Source organism: Mus pahari, chromosome 16 (assembly GCF_900095145.1).
Source record: "Mus pahari chromosome 16, PAHARI_EIJ_v1.1, whole genome shotgun sequence".
Taxonomy (NCBI): Eukaryota; Metazoa; Chordata; class Mammalia; order Rodentia; family Muridae; genus Mus; species Mus pahari.
This window is the reverse complement of record NC_034605.1, coordinates 38,954,160-38,971,367: the sequence shown is the minus strand read 5'-3', so window position 1 is coordinate 38,971,367 and position 17,208 is coordinate 38,954,160. Positions and strand designations below refer to the sequence as shown.

General features: G+C 45.6%; 1 protein-coding gene across 2 annotated transcripts in view; it reads right to left on the bottom strand.

Moving 5' to 3' along the window:
• Positions 1 to 1,949: 1,949 nt before the first annotated feature.
• Positions 1,950 to 17,208, bottom strand: part of Cdyl (chromodomain Y like) — a 138,738-nt gene continuing 123,479 nt past the window's right edge. The window contains exons 5-7 of one of the 2 annotated variants that reach the window (XM_021215344.1): positions 12,560 to 12,770; positions 4,519 to 4,662; positions 1,950 to 3,522 (exon numbers count right to left, since the gene is read on the bottom strand). In XM_021215344.1, the coding sequence (XP_021071003.1) occupies positions 3,364 to 3,522; positions 4,519 to 4,662; positions 12,560 to 12,770 (514 nt within the window). In that variant the 3' untranslated portion in view covers positions 1,950 to 3,363. The remainder of the gene's footprint in view (positions 3,523 to 4,518; positions 4,663 to 12,559; positions 12,771 to 17,208) is intronic. The other variant, XM_029547468.1, reaches the window with a different exon arrangement.

Here is a 17,208-nt window from a genome sequence, read left to right as displayed (position 1 = left end):
AGAAGGCAATAGTTATCCCATTGGACTGGAATCTGGAGCTTGGCTGTACAAGTTGGGATAGTGGGCCAGTGAGAGGGCTCAATGAGGGAAGGAGTCTGCAGCACAATTGTATCTGGCAAGCTGAACTCAGTCCCTAGAACCCATGTAAAGGTGGAAAAGACCTGACTCCAGAGTTGTTCTATCCACACACGTGCATGCATGCCAGGGCAAGCATGCTTTGGCCATGCTCCCGGAACCCTAGGGGCTGGAGGGCAAAGGCAACATGCTGGGGAACCCTGCTACCTAAGGTTGAAGTCTACCATGTCCACCTAGCTCCCCTGAGCTCTGCACTAAGTGGAGGATCCCCCTTCCCCAGCATGGCTTCCTCTTCTCTACCTTATCTGGAGAATCCAGCCTCCATATTCTACCTGAGGAATGTCCAGTTCAGCTTCCTGGAACACCTCTCCACGCAAGTGAGGTATCCCCCGAACATTAAATCTCAGCCAATGAAACTTCACTTCCGTTTTCCAAGGTTTATACAGTCCTTGGTCACCCCGAGTTAAGGGGCACAAGCTGATTCATTGACTATTGTCTGAAAGAGCTGGAACACTGAAATCTTCAGAGGAGCCCTTCCTCCCCACCACCCGAATTCAACTGCTGGACTGTGATCCTGCTGAGCCAACCCACTTAGCTTCACCCTTTCCCACTCAGTGTGCAGCAGAGCCCCACAAGCGGTTCTGCCTGGTGTGAAGCGGCACTGGCACACACCAGGAAGCAAAAAAAGAAATGGAACCACAGGCACAGGTGCATCTTGGGAACAGGAATCCGAATTTTGTTGTTGTTATTTACGGTTGCTTCTGTTTAGGTTGGATCCTAGAATCACAGGGTGGTCAAGAAGTTAAGTTCTAAGCCCATATTAAAACCATTCAGTGCCTTTTTCACCAAAGCAGTCACCTGTTTCAGAAACACTGTTTAGAGGGGACAGGGAGAGGCCAGGTTCCCCGCGGTACAGCTGGCTAACTTAGTGAGGGTCATTTTAAAATGCTTGACTGGTACAGCTCCTAATGATGCAGAAACAGTTTGTTGACAGATTATCATTTTCTTATTAAGTTCAATGCTTAAGTTTAAAAATTTGAGCCCAACCAGGCCTCTCTCCACTCAGCGGGGTTGTATGCTCAAAGGATCCCAAGAAGGGCCATTCTTCCCTATGATGGAGAACAGACAAGTTGGCAGACTGCACCGAGGTTCCTGGATGCCTGGTCAGGGAGCCTTGTGTCTGCTTTTGTGTTTGAAGCCACCCAGACAATTCAAAGATACAGTTTGACTGAGCAGAACCAATTTTCATCCTGACTGGACATCCACAGGCAAGAAGTCAGGTAGGCATAAAGGATACTGTTCTTCTGGTATGGCCACCAACGGCAGAGCAATGCTGTGCCCAACGCTCCTAGCCCCCATTTTCTTACAATGACTTGGAAGACAAGTGTCTGTGCTCAATGTCTGCTGTGCCCTCTTAAGCCCTGAGTGGCACCCCAGGATGGGAGTGTCCAACTTCTCCCTTCCTTTCTGGACTCCCCCTGGGATGCCATTATCCCAAAAGTCTCTACCCAGGAATACCTTCCGGCACATTTGTTAAGGCACAAATTAGGGGCTTTCTCACAAGTTTCAGGTGATTCATGTCTTAGGGCAAGTCGGCTATGAGAGAACACAGTAAGAGGTCACTAAAGGTGGGCCCACAGGGCAGGATTCAGGAGAGGAAGTGACAGACCAGTATAATTTGTAGGTGCCAATTTGGCGAAACATGCCTAGCTTCTTGGAGAAGTCGCAGCAGTCATCGATGTGAGCGTAAGGGGGAGGAGTGGACAGTGGGCTGTGGATATATGAACTTCAAAAAAAAAAAAAAAAAGTCCCAGAGAAAACACCTCCACAGGAAACCCGGCAGGGGAAGGATACGCGGACAAACACTCCCAATGTGTTAAGAAATATTAGTTTTATTTAACCAGTTTTCACAGCTGAATATTTATTCTATAAAAACTTTACAGAGTGTACAGTTTATATATATAGTTCAAACTACTGAACCAAAGAGTAGGTCCCACAGATGCAAAAATACTGTACCAACCCATCCGAAGTAAAGACAGACGTACACACTGCACAGCGCTCCGCACGGCTGGGAGGCGCCAGTTCTGAGTATAAACTTCAAAACTGTACAAAAATAAGGTTTTTATTTTATTTCAGTCTTCATACATTCAATATGATTGCAAGCCTAGAAGCCTTAGTAGTAACAGGCGTCTGGAGTTAGTCCCCACACCATGGGGTGCTTGTGAACACGAAGCCGTGCGCAGTATATGGCAGAGATAAGAGCACGGACTGAGGATAGTAAATGTCAAATATAAGGTAGTTCTTTTCTGTTCTGAAAGGAGTTTACGTATTTTATAGTGTGCCAAGAGAATTTTAAATTAAATAAAATATATTCTAAGTGAGCCTAAAAATTACACTTTATAAACATAAAAAATACTTTTGGTGTAATACAGCAATCATATCTGCAGATAGACAAACAAAACTATGCAAAGTAGTATTTCTCGCCCAGCCACAAGAAGTACTTATGTAGTTATTTCTCAAAAAAGGTCAGAAAAACTATTTAAGCCCACCAATGCTAACTCATAACTTAGCAAGTAACACTCGAGCTACAGAGTGACTCGTAGACACTGGACCACCCGCTTTCTTCCAGAGACGCTGGGTTCTTCATGGTGGCTGGGTAAGAACGGACATTAAGAAAGGTCGAGTCGGTGGGCTTCTCAGCACAAACCCACGGCCCTGTGGGAATTTCCATCAGTGATGCTTTTTCTACAAGGTCGATCTTAAGTTTGATCAGAACTGTTTTCAGCGTTGAGGTACTCACACCCCCCCTTCCCCCTAGAGGCAGGAACATGTTTTAAACATTTCTACATGTTTCAGTAGAGGGAGGGGGAGAAGGCTGGCTAGTATTCTTCAGGGTTTGTGATCTAGACTTAAGAAAAAAAAAAAAAAAAGAAGAGTAAAACAAACATTATTCCAAACTCTTCTGTCACCCAAAATGAAAACATAATTCCTCTTAAAAACAAAAACAAAACAAAACAAAAATCCACAACTAGCTTCCAAGAGAATTAGAGCTTCCAAGAGCAGCCTAGTGCTCAATTACATTTTATACTTGTGTGTACATGAGTATAAAATAAAACAAAGACGCTTGGACAGAGAAGCTGTGTAGTTACTTTAAAGTTACAGTACTTAAAAACTCCACGGCAATAAATAGCTTGGATGTTTCCAGTTCTGCCTCCAAGCACGAGCTACTGTGAAGGACAAGGACGACGTAGCAAGTGGGAGTCACCGATGTCCCGCTCAGCCTGCCGATCAAAACTCATCGATTTTCCTCTGTAAGTACTTTAGCATGGAGTCCATGCCCTGGGCGGAGCCCCAGATCTTCTTCAGCACTTCACATTCTCTCTCATTGGCCTGCTCCAGCTCTAGCTTCATATTGCAGCGCACCAGGGCTTTGGATTCCTCCAGGACCTGTAGCAGCGAGGAACCATCAGTAAGGGGTCAGCTGTTTATAGGCACTGAAGCTTTGCTCACATGCGTGAGAGCAACCACTAAATTATCACATGTCAGTTCTATCACAGGCTAGCACAGTTAGCCCCGTGTATCCAAGTCCCACGTCCCCGAGACCCAACACCACCACACTGGAAATAGGTAGAAAAACCAAGCAATGCTCATGCGAAGTACACAGACTTCACTTTCCATCTCAAAATCTAGCACAGCCTTTACTCATGGTGCTGAACCCTGACAGCCACCAGAAGTCATCTACGGGGATGGCCTGAAGTGTATGCAGAGGCACACGTAGACTATGTTGTGCAAGGGGTTTCAGCGCCTGTGGATTCTGATCTCTGTGGAGGGATGCATGGTGGATACAGAAGGATGTCAGGGTATTTAACAGTGCTACTGAAACTTGAAACAGTTCAAGCTGCTTGTCTGAGATGGTTTGTTACATAGACCCGCACCTATCACTGGGCAGCCCTGACGCACCACTGCTGCTGTGGGACGGCACGGAACCCAGGCTGGCTATCTACTCCACAGCGGGTGGAGGCTCAATGAAAATCCCTACAGTGCTTTCGGATGTAATTTTCCAAACAAACCACAGCCTAATTTTAACTGTTAGGGCGGCTTATCTGCACAAGTTTAGGTGAGAGTTGATTGCATCAATAAAACACTTCACATATTGCATCATTAACTGCAATGAATGAGGAGGGCAGACTCACTGAACACCCTGGTCTCCACCAATGGGTACCTAAGCACGTGACTGCACCAAAGGACTTGGCAGCTGGGAAATGGTTAGCACTGGCCGTGGCGCCCGTGCATAGGATAAGACACCCTGGTGTCCATTTCCACAAGGAAGACCAGGTGAACACAACTGGAACACGCTACCAGTCTAATTTAATCTCTGTGGAGGAAAAGCTTTTCACTCATTATTTAAAAAACAAAACAATAAGACAAGACACTGTTACGTACAACTGGGTTACAAGAAGCCAGCTCCTTGATTCGAACCATGACTTCCTGTGTGAAGGTTCCTGGCCAAAACACCTGGGAGACCAGACCCTTGCCACATGCCTCCTGGGCCGTCAACTTCCGTCCACTGAACAGCATCTCATTCGCCTAAAAGGAAAAAGAGTTGACATGCTGTGAGACACCAGGGGGATGGGTGGAGATGATGTCTTGGAACTCCAACCCTCAGAGACACAACCTGAGGATAGAGTTCTTCTGAAGGGGTCAGAATCTACCTCATATCTTCTAGTGGTCACAGACCACAGACAAACCATGACCAAGTGGGTGGGTGCAAAGAGTAACACCATGGGTCAGTTAAACCAAAAACCAAAAAAACTTCATGATGTAATTCAGATTCACATGGACTTGGCCGAAATCCAGATTCAAGGCTGTTTTGTGGTTAAGTTTGAGGTTGCTGGTATAACTTCCCCTTCATACAAATTTCTTCTTCCCACCCAAGGGAACTCATTTAAAACACAATGGGTACCTGAGCCATTAGCAAGAGTAGGTGATTTGTGTTCTAAAGGAACGGAACTCAACATAAAACTACGCATTTTTCACAAATGCTGTAAAGATAGTGGCATGTCACTGCTGATGGGGTCACACCTTAGGAGTCACACGTTTGTCAGAGAGAGTGACTATCCAGGAGGACCTGGGCGTGCTTCAGTTACTGATGTCCATTTTAAGAGGGTCTCCGTTACCTTAAGATTTACTGGAAACTAATATAACTTTGCTTTTAAAAAATGACAGAGGTATATATTGGATTCGAGGCTAAGTTCAAGCCCTGGCATAAGGTGTACAGATGTCATATCAGTAATGCCAGCTGGCAGGCTAAGACAGAGCGGATTTGCCCAACAGGCTGTTAAAGAGTTGCTGACAGGATGTGACCTGACTGTGGTTTGCCTTGCACAGATAAATCCTGCCGAGACCCCGGTGGTCCTGATGTCCTGATCATGTGCTTCTCAGTCATGAAGAGACACTGCAGTGACCAGACACAAAAGTCAGATCACACCGAGGATCTGAGTCTTGCACAGAGCAAACAGTACATGCTGGAGATCAAGTGTGGCAGCTGATTTGCTGCCCTTCTACCAAGGCGGACACTGTAACAGTGATGTGTGTGTGTGTGTGCAGACAAGAAGAGTTTGCAAGGGTTTGAGTTTATCATCTAAAGAGTAGCTATTCTGAGTAGGCATTCTGAGCTTAGTCTTACACAGGCTCAGAAGCCTGGAATGTTCTGGTAGAACATGGCTGGTAGACAGCCAGCCTATCAGTGAAAAGCTAACATAGATGAACATAGATGAGACCCTGATGCAGTCTGTCTTTGGTAGTTATGATAGTCTACTCCAGGGAGCTGAGGAAGGATGAGGGGAGCCCAGCCCTCCTCCCCCTCCCGAGTTCCCAAGTACCTGGGATGTTCTTTCCTAGACCGCACGTTAGTGATGACACCACTCACTCATTCAGTGAAGTGTGTCCTCAGGACAGCAGATAGATACTGATGAACTTGCCAGGCCCAGCAAGGCTGTCTGAGCACTTCTTCCTGGGCTCTCTATCTGCCCCCAATCATTCTTTCTTCCCCACTTCTGAGACCCAGATCAGCACTTAACTCGGCCTCCTGCTCCAGCTTCCTAAACACACCCCACTTCCTGACCTCTGGACGGCAGCTCCCAGCTCTCAGCATCGCTTTCTTCTTGTGCCAACCTCTTTTCCTTGTGTTGCCTGTTTGGGACAATCACAACTGTCTCTGCTCTGGCCTACACTTTGTCCTGGCAGCTCATCTCCCCTCTCCTGGTCTGTCAGGCTCCACAACCATTTGCTATTAGACAATCTTTTATGGTTTGTGTTTTCCCCTCCCATTTCACATGGTTGGGGTGTGTAGGACAATGAAAGGAATTTAAAATTTTATCCAAGAGTGTAAGAGACAGGGCTGATCCAAGGCTTCTAATGTATTCCACTTAAACAGGTAGTGAGTCCATTTAAGACAAAGGCTTGAAGAACCAAGAAATCCAACCACCACCAACAAACAAATACCCATTAAAAAACAAACAAACAAAAAAACCCAAAAACAAACCCACTTCCTTGGGCAGACTAAATAGACAGAGCCCTACCCTGCCAATCTGTCATGGTCTTAAGATGGGAAGTTTTAAAAGTGTGGGGAGGAAGGTGGGCAGATCACACTGCTTCAAGATGACAGCTCTTGTGGGTAAATGTGAGGTTTGAAATCAGTCCTTGGCTTGGCAAACCTTCCTGTACACCCACACACACCCTGCACACCCCCCCCCCCCCCACAGTGGCTGCTGTTTAAGCTATCCTTTCTGTTCCCCTTAGCAAAGGCTACCAAAGTGTCAACTACTGTACTGGCCCCGAATGTTTCCTGTGTACAGAGGTGTTGGATTCTTGAAATGGGACAATGTCAAGGTGTATGGTGCAAAGTAGGTATTCTATGGATGTCTGCTGCGGGGTGGAGGGATGGTAGACACCAGCAGCTAAGCAAGCCAGTGTCTGGCCGCTGTGGGACACACTGAGGAAGACTTGCTTGCTTTCTCCTGACAGTGGTATGCCTTCAGCAGGGAAAGCCAAACTTGTCGCACCCAAGTTTGTCTTGAAAAATTCACACATACCAAAACGCCACCAAAGGAAGTAGATACCTTTAGCAGTCACAATTCAAGTCACCTGTACAGCAGTCAGTCACTTGCTGCACAGGCTTTAGTGAAACACTCTGCTTACAAGGTGGGAAGCGACAGTGTGTGGCAGGCTCTAAAGCGGAGGTTCACCAGATTCTGGGGTCATCCTGGACTCAGTGAGTGTCTGGGGTAGGGTCCTGTGCTGGAGGACATGGAGTGGCAATAATGACTTCTAATGACCAGTATCTTTTCGAAATGTCTCTAGCCAGAGACAAGTAGGGAGGTGACAGGATTCTTTATTGTCAGAATTTGAAATAACTGTTGGCAAATGATTTATCTTAAAATCAGCTCACAATGAACCTAAAGTTGATTTTATATGTTAAATGTGGCCACGGCTGAGAAGAATAGCTATACCATCAGATTGCAAGTTGAGACAAAGAACAATGACTGCTCTGGACTATCTACCAAGGAAACGATCCAAAGAGGAGGCGTTCACAGTGTTCATGGGACTGGGAAATTTCCAAGGCTAGTGAGTTCTTTAAACGAGAGGGAGAGAGAGAGAGAGAGAGAGAGAGAGAGAGAGAGAGAGAGAGAGAGAGAGAGAGAGAGAGAGAGAGAGAGAGAGAGAGAGAGAGAGAGAGAGAGAGAGAGAGAAAACTGCAATGTATTTCTTGAGAGCAGAGTTGGTCCATCTAAGGACAGCTCTGAGGCACACCTGCTGAGCCTTCTCAATGGCCCAGTACTAGTGAACTCTTGAGATGCCCACCCTGACAGCACCCGGCTCCAGAGCTCTACAGCTGCAGCTGCTGAGTGGTCTCTGCCTGTCCAAAACTGCTCAATCTTCCCTTCAGATGGGCTCTTCGAGTGCACCTTTACCCATCACCCGTCTATACAAAGCATTTGTCTACACAGGGAGGATACACTGCCAGACCTCCAAAGTAGGGAGGTGACAGGATTCTTTACTGCCAGGACTAGAAATTCTAAAAACAGCTCACAATGAACCTAAAATTGTCTTTACTGGTAATGAATGACCTGTAATTGTTAATCTTGATGGAATTTAAAGTCACCATGGGAACTAATGTCTATGAGGAGCTTGCTAGTTTACATCAGTAAAGTCAGAAGATCCACCTTAACCGTGGGTGACATCACTCTCTGGGATGGGATCCGGCAGTGAATGAGAAACGGGACATTCATCTCTCTCCCTCCTGAGTGTGACTGGTACCTTAAGCTCCTGCTGCCAAGATGGACCACCACCGCTCCCCCCAACTGTAACCCGAAACAAACCCTTCCTTAAGTTGTTGTCAGGTATTGTAGGAGATTAGCCCTTGGGATCAGGAGTGGTCCTGTTACTGTGGTAACACTGATCATGTATGTGGTTAGACTTTGGGCTAGGAAATCCCTAGAATGTTGCAAGAAGGGATTAGTTAGTTATTCTGGTAGAGTCTAGAAGACCAGAGAGAGAAGTGGGGCAGTGGAGGCCTGGTTCCCGATGTCTATAGGGAACCAGGTGAAAGGCCATTCATGAGATTCTGGCCAGTGATCTGAATGCACTCCACTCACACCCTAAAACTTGACTGAAGCTCAATACAGAAGAGATTCATCTGTCTGCTGGAGGAAATACCAAGACAGACAGACAGCACACTGATGGGTGGCACCGCTTCTGCTCACTGCTTTCATCCAGGTCCACACAGTGAGCAAGATGTGGAGCAGAAACACCACGAAAAGTATGAGGGTTAATGAAGAAAAGGACATGCAAGAGTGTAACATGAGGGGCTGGAGAGATGGCTCAGCGGTTAAGAGTGCCGACTGCTCTTCTGAAGGTCATGAGTTCAAATCCCAGCAACCACATGGTGGCTCACAACCATCCGTAATGAGATCTGATGCCCTCTTCTGGAGTGCCTGAAGACAGCTACAGTGTACTTACATATAATAATAATAATAATAATAATAATAATAATAATAATAATAATAAAAAAAGAGTGTAACATGAACAGAGATGGCAGATGCAGTTGTTAGAGAGAAACCTGGCCCTCTGCACTGAGACATCAGGATGGTGCCCTGAGGGGAGAACTCCCTTGCAACACTCTAACTTCTCAGAAAGCAGAGCCATTTGAGAAGAGAGCCTGAACTGGGAATGCCAAAGAATGGTTTCTCTGATCAAACCATTGCCACATTGTTTTCATGTGGGTGCTAAACAGCCAAAACAAAGGCTCACAGGGACCAGTCTCCACCCACTAAGGACTGGGAGCAGAACTTGGCAGCATTGTCTGTATAGTGCCTGACTCTACAGGTGTAAAGATATATGATTGATAGGGTCATTGAGTCTGTTCCATGATTTCAGAGACAGGCAATGTTCAGCAGAATCTCAGCCACTGAAAGGCTACTACAGGGACCTGAATATGAAGTCTCAGTTGTAATGAGGATTCTGGGATGCAGGAGACGGCAGGTGAGTGCTGTAGGCAGCAGAGTTTGAGGGGCGGGGCGGGGAGGGGAGGGGAGGGGGAAGAGTCTGGTAATCCCAATCTGTTTTGGAGCCCACATGATTCTATTGTCAGTGCCAGACGACAGATGTGGAACAGATACAGGATTTGGTGTTTGATGTACTGACTTCTGTTCAGTTATGTGCCTCCATCCTTCCCTGCTGGAATGTACTTATCCTGTACTGCTATTACATGCTGGAACCACGCTTTCCTTTTATAGTATGATACCACCTTGAATTTCAGATTAGACATGGACTTTTAAAGTACTGGAACTGTTAAAAGACCATGAAGAACTACAGTTGGACCGAATGCATTTTGCATTATGAGATGGTCATAAGCCATGATCTGGAAAGTTACAGCTTAAAAATTATAGCTTAAAAGTGATGTTTGCTTGTCAAGTTGACAAGGAGTGAATTTATGATAGCTAATGACCGTTGTCAATGGGATTTAGAGTTACCACAGAACAAAGCTCTGGGTAAGTCTGTGAGGGGTTTTCCAGATGATGTTATCAAGGCCCCACGACCTACCTTAGCTATGGGCTGCATCGTCCCATACACTGGGGTCCTAGAGAGGGATCAAAGCCACAGCTTTCATTTCTTTCTATTCCCTGATGGCAGATGCAGTGTGTGTGGCTAGCTGCCTCCAGTTCTTGCTGCCACCACTGTCCAACCATGAGCCAAATAATTCCTTCTATAAAATGCCTTTGTCAGTTATTTTAATCCCAGTAACCCCTAGAGTAACCATGGACCTGTGGAGGCTGCCAGAGACTTACAGCATCACTAATTTGGGAGTTCTCCCAGGACACAAACTTTATCCCCTGGCAAGTTCTCTGGGGAACAGACCGCCCTTGCTCCTTGGGATGACTCTAAGGAAGAAGTGGTCCCAGGCTTAGTGAAGGTGGCAGACCAAGGCCGCTGCTGGTGACAAGGGACAAGATACCACATAGATTGTGGTGAATGCCAGGAAGGTTACACTTCAGTCCTGGTGTTTTGGAACAAGACTGGGCCACTCTAAGCAGCAAAGGATGCATCTAGTATCTGGGAACATTAAATGATTGCCAGGTGTATATATATATATATATAAAATATATGCATGAATGAAATGCCCACAAATGCAATGTGTGTACTGTCAGCATAGATGATCTGCTCCTGGTGGTAACCTTCAGCCTGTCCCAGCCTATAGGACCTCGGGCTTTATCAGGCTCAGCAGTCTAGATACCCTTCACAGCAGAGATGCACAGGGATGATAGAACCACAGGGTTGTGTGGCCTGTGCATGTGTTTGAGGTATAATGAATAGGTGCTGTTTTCTCACTGATAGAACATCGTATCTTCAACAGCAAAGAGGCACTTCAGTGAAGCAGAAGGTTCACTGGTTTGCCTTGACCAATGGCAGCCACTCTGTTCTACATGGGGCAGAAGCCCTTGAAAACAAATGTCCAGCAGAGGAAACGCCTAGGCTAACGAAAGGGTAGCTGTGGAGACGGCCTGTGTGGCCCTGAGGCCAGAGAGGCTGTAGAGGCTGGTCTCTTCTACTAGCTGTCATTCTACTAACATTCCATTAAAGACTTTACTACTTGAAATAAGTTTAGACCTAAGGAAAAAATCTCAGATGGTCCCCTACACTTTCCTAGGTTGCATTCTTGACAGTTTGCATTTTAATGATAAAAATCCAGAAAATGACCACCGGTTTCCCCTTACTCACTAGACTAGAAATGGTGATATTGCCAGCTTCCACACTGATGCTTTTTCTGTCACCCAGGAACCCACGCAGGGCCCTGTCATCATTTATGTCTTCTGAGGAACACTGCTCAGTAAGCATAGTGTGCGTCTGTCTGCCTGGGCCAAGTGAGGCTTTGTAAGAAGGTCCGCGGTGTAGAGGCTAGGGTTGCTTCTGCATCTTCGCCCCTAGTTACAGGTTGACCACCGTAAGGGGGGGGGGGTCACTGCTACGCTTTCCACCACAGCCAACAAGAGGAAGCAAGTATCTTTGCCCTTCTTTATAATTTTTGGGTGGTTTTGATGGAAACTTCTTATGATCTAACCCCTCTTTCAGAGTCTGTGCCAGGGAAGAGGCACTCAGGAATGAAAGAGATCTCGCTCCCTCGATTGTGCAAGAGGTGGGGCTCAGAAGCAAGGGGACGGGCTAGGGTGGGCAGAGACAAGTGGCTGTGGTTCCTTCTAAGAGAAGTCTGTTGCCCAGTCTGGGAATGGTGCTGTTGGCAGACGGCTGTCCTCAGGGAAAGCATTAGTTGTCACTGTGTTGATGGGCAGCACTCTTCCTGTGAGGCCCACACAGTGAGGATGGACATGGAGCAGCCATGTAAGTTCACAGGGCAGGATATGCTTCAGAGCTCTGTGTGTGCCCGTGTCCAAGGCTGCACTACAGCCCGACTTCTCCTATTCAGTGTGACTGTCTCAACAGCCTGACACCAGGTACTCACTGTCTGAGACTTGTCCTGCCAAAGTAACCTGAGTTCAGCTTTTGGAGAACCCCATCCATTACATAGTTTTTTTTCCCCCCCTTAGTTCAAATCTATAGTTGCTTGTCAAAACACAAGCTACAATATAAGCATGAATTAATACAGATAAATTTACTTAAACAGTTTAGAAAAGACAAAACCATAAAAATGGGGAAACCTTTGCTTTTTCTATGCACACTGCGCCTTTAAAGTAAAGGTTTTTTGATGGATAGCAGATACCATGTTGACTATGCAGAGCCGTAAGCTCGTAGGGAACAGTGCACAGCAGTACATAGTTCATAGCATTCCATGGATCAAACCAAACTGTTTGTGTAGCTGGTATGGGAAGTCCCCACAGAATGGCATGCTATATACACCGAGTACAACAATAACCAAGCTAGATCTCAGGATGTCTTCTAGAATGATTTTGTTTTAAATGGTACTCACAGATGCTCCTCCCATAATCTTGGGAAACATAACGGTAGAGCAGCCATCTGGACTCTGTCCGAAGGTGGTATAGGGTGTTTGAAACCAAGCCTTTTCGTTAGCCCAAACCACATCACAAAGAGGCAATATGGATGCTCCTAGTCCAATGGCTGGGCCATTAACAGCTACAATAATAGGCTTCTTAAACTGAATGAAAGTATTCACGAAGTTTCTAAAATAAAAAATAAATGGGCAATTACAGAAAACATTGCATATTTGAGCAGATGAAAAAGTCTATCATGGAATTCAAGTAACCAAGATGTAAATTCTATGGAATTCATTAAGAGATGAGATTTACATAAGGTGCTCTCTAAAGCTGTGGGTCATGGGTTTATTTGCTCTATGTTGTATGTAAAGTTTCAAGACAGCCTGGCCATCACACATGGAAAAGTGTTGCTGTAAGTTTAGTGCCTGTAGTTGGTGCTCGGGCTTTCAAGCCAGTTCTTATTTCCTCAGCCCCAGAAGATCCAGGAGTCCACTCACATTTCAGGAATCATAACCAACCAAGGAGTGATCTTGTCGAGCTTTGGTTTGATGTTGAGTGAACAACAGAGGATTAGGTGTCAGATCCAGTGTTGGTATGTGACTAGTGTCAGCTGTTATATGGAGATAACCTGAATCTATCTTGCACTACATTGAATGACTTCCAGCAGATAGAGATGGGCTGGTTTGAGACACTGGACTGGCAAATGAGGCCGCAGAGTCCTCTGAGGGTTGCTAGGTGGACTCTACTGAGTGCTGCAGGATCCACTGAAGAAGGAACACAAGGATAGCAAGGCCCCCACAGGGGGTGCGCAATCTAGCAAATGCAGCCAACGCTATCTGGGGTCTTGCTTCCAGCTAAGGCTGGAAAAGCAAGTCACTTTCTGGATGTGAATGAGTGGTGTCACATTGGGGATCCCTCTCTCCACATCTGGGAGCTGGCTATATGCTCAGAGATGGCTCCTTGCTATGATTTAATGTAGTAGAGCAAAAAGAAAAAGAAGGAAAATAAAGCCCACAGTCCCGCATGGGCAGAATGAGCCATTATGGGGAGGACCTAGAGCTGGTCATGACTAGATTCTAAAGCCATGCCTGCTCTTACCACTACAGAGAGCCAGCGAGCTGCTTCCCACAACTCACCAATGTAAAACACTGAAGTGGTGAGCCACCTTCTCCGAAAACCATGACACCTAGTAGTATAGGTTGTCCCTAGTGAGGTGACCAGCCAAAGGCCTGCAGATTTTAGCAGCTTATCGCCAGGCCGACCCCAGCCTAAGCAGAAGACATCTAAAGTTCGTGAGATTTTTGACTAGACAAGACTTAACTCATTCAAATGAATGAGCTGCACTAAGGCATAAGGAGGAAGCCTGAGGCACGGAAGATCATACAGGGGCTGCTATCTGAAGAGAGCCAGACAACCCTCTGAGCAGGCGTCTGAAGCAAGCAGAGTCTTTATTGCCCTCTGAGGATTAAGGACAGTAACCTCTGTTGGGACTACATGTACAATGTTGTTCCTGACAGCTTTTGGAAAGGTGACCGCTAAAATGGTGGTCTCTATGACATGGAGCAGATATTTCTGAAATGTGTGCTCTAGATACCCAGGGCGGCTACCACAGTGTTGAGATCTAGAAACCGTAATACGATGGTGAAAAGAGCACTCATGATGCTAAAATAATTCTACAGAGAAATAATAAAAGGATCTATAATTTATGTAACACTGCTATACCTGTTTACATGTTTGCATAAAAATCAAAAGCTTCGAATAACTTCAGCTGAACTGATTGACTCTGGGAGGGGTCAGAATTCCAGTCTGGAACAAAGATCCCCCCCCACCTTTCAGTGGGAACTGACCACTCTGATGTGTGAACTTAACAACAGATAAAGACAAGGGCCACACAGAAAATCCCAAAATCTGCACAGCATCCTGCCTAGTAGAAACTTCCCAGCACCATGCTGGCTTAGTCTTGTGAGCAGCAAGTTGGGACGCAATGCTTCCTGAGGGTAGTCTTTGAGCCTTAGTCGGGAGCCTTGAAGAGCCAGTGTCAGGGGAAGGAGCTGGGTAAAACTTGGTATTAAGCAAAATTCCTGATGGGAAGAACATTTCCTAATTCAGATAAACAATCAACTACTAATGTTAGATAATCACACACAAGGCTGGGAACTGTCTGGGGAAAATGAGGATCTGGAATTGTTACCAGCCAGTTCACTGCCTTCTTTGCTGGGTTAAATAGGACTGAGTGGAGGAGGCCATGCTGGGGCAGCAGAGGTGCCTGCTGGGAAGAGAGCTCCTGTGCTGTTCCACAGACCTCAGGAGCTGAGGCTGTAAGTAGACTCCCGGTCCTTGTGCCTACAGTGCCAGTGTCCTGGACATTTTATCATAACGAATCTGTAACATGGCTCTCAGCCCAGGGGCTTACGCAGTCTTCCTCGTGCTCACATTTAGGAATTCATGACAACGAAGTCCCTTTGCCTCATAGTTTTACAGGGTCTGAGACAAGGGATACCACAGGAACAAACACAGATGAGCAAGAGAAAGGCTAACGGAATCTGGCATGACTTACTGACTACCTGACCTGCCAAGGTATATCAAGAAAAATTCCTATCAACAAGAATATATTTGCCTAAAGACACAGGTAAGTTTTGATGAAGTAGGATTTGACTGTTTGAATACCAATCCAGTTCTGTGGTGGACATGGGGAAGCTGGAAACCAAAATGAAGAAAACTAACCTTTAAAATTACCAAAAAATTCAAGAAATGAGATTATCTGAAATAATGTCTTGACCTTTTTCTTTTCTGTTTTTTCCTAATCCCAACACCACTAATCTCGGCTCTGTCCAGAGTAACTTATCACTGGTGGGAGGGAGGGAGGGAGGGAGGAGTGAACATCGGAAGATTCACAAGTGGAGCTCAAAGCAAGTGGACCTTGAAAAAGAATCCAAATGGTGATGACACTGTCTGGCAATCCCTGTTTTTTGTTTTTAGTATCAGGCCAGGGCTACCAGAACACACATTTTCTGTATGGATCCAGTTTGAGCAATGGAAAAACATTCAAAGCTGCTACAAGGCAGAGGATGATTTGTGTAAAAATGAATCTCGAGTTGCTGCTCACTGATCCCAAATGGGGGCTGAGCGTGAGGAACATCTACTGGTACATCCCCGCTTACTGGTAAGTGTCGGACTGCTATCTAGTTCTTTCTGGGGTACTGATGTGCCTGGGACTTAGGTACACGAGCAAGCAATTTAATTTCCAAAAAAGACTGTGCCATCTACTATAAGCCTCAAGTTATTTAGGAGTCCAGAAATAACAATTCGGAATAATATTTAGTAAGATTATATGATCTCAAAACTTCTGAGAAAAAAAAGCAATCAAGTTACAATTACACTTAGAAAGACAGTCAGCAGTCACAGTCAATCTTTTGACATTGTGACATGATACTGTCACATGCACATTTCATGCCTGAGAATTATACAATTAAGTTATTAAAAAAACATTAAGTTTTAAGTAAGCTTATAATTTTGTGTTTAGCATTCATAGCTATCCTTGACTGTGTATAGCCCATGAGTTGGACATGCTTGGAACAGAAGGTGGGTAACCTCCTAAATCACTGTCTATTAATTTTGAAAATGATTAAATATGTTGTGTAATGCCAAGGTCTGGGGTTACAGGGCCTGTAGGCAGTATCCGTGGGAACAATTTGGGTGATCCGACAAAGAGATGATTTGTCACACCCCAGACCCATCAATACAGGAAAGCAAATGAAAGGAAGTCCGTCCCATTCTGCTGTGTGTCTCCAGATGGCTAATAGGGGATCAGAAAGCCCAGTGCCACAGTGGCACTGCTAAGCCCACTGACTCTCAGCCCCAGTCTACAAGGACCTAGGGGTTTGGGAGGAGATCCAAGGTGCTGTATTGCACTTTGCATTTGCAATCTGCTACAAATTAGACAGGTACAAAAGGGTATAAGGGAGTCACGTGAGGATGTCGTCCTTCTAGAGAGGTGGACAGGGAAAGACAGACCTTCCTGGCTAGCAACTGGCTTTACTCACTTTAACTAAAACTCACCTCTGAAAAATGAAGGTGACAGGTAATTAGCACAGTAAAGGAGAGGTGCTTTGCTGACAGTGGGATCTGGAGGTTCTAGGGAAGGGCTTCTGAACTATTAGGACATAGGGTGTGTCTCCAGGTGTTAATATCACAGGGAGAAGCAAGCTGCCAGGCAGCGAGACCAAATCTAGCGTTCATTACTTGTACGTATACATCTCAAAACACTTAAAGTGAGAACGGCATGTTGATTATAACTAAAAACATGCCGCAGACTTGAAAATGGTCAAGAAAGTGGATTTCAAGCTGGGCATGGTAGTGGCTTGGATATAACCCCAGAACTTGGAAGGCTGAGGCAGGAGGATCATTAAGTTCAAGGTCTGATTGTCTCAAAAGAAAACTTTGCAATGCTCTCACCACAGAAATGCAAGGGACAACTCAAATGATTTAGTTACATTATAAGGCACATGTCTCAAAATACATATTTTTATCATCATTTGAAAGATTAAAATATATTTAGAAAAGGCTGAGAACACATGGAAATAAATAGTCTATTTTCTGGGAAAGTATAAAGAAATGGGGCTTT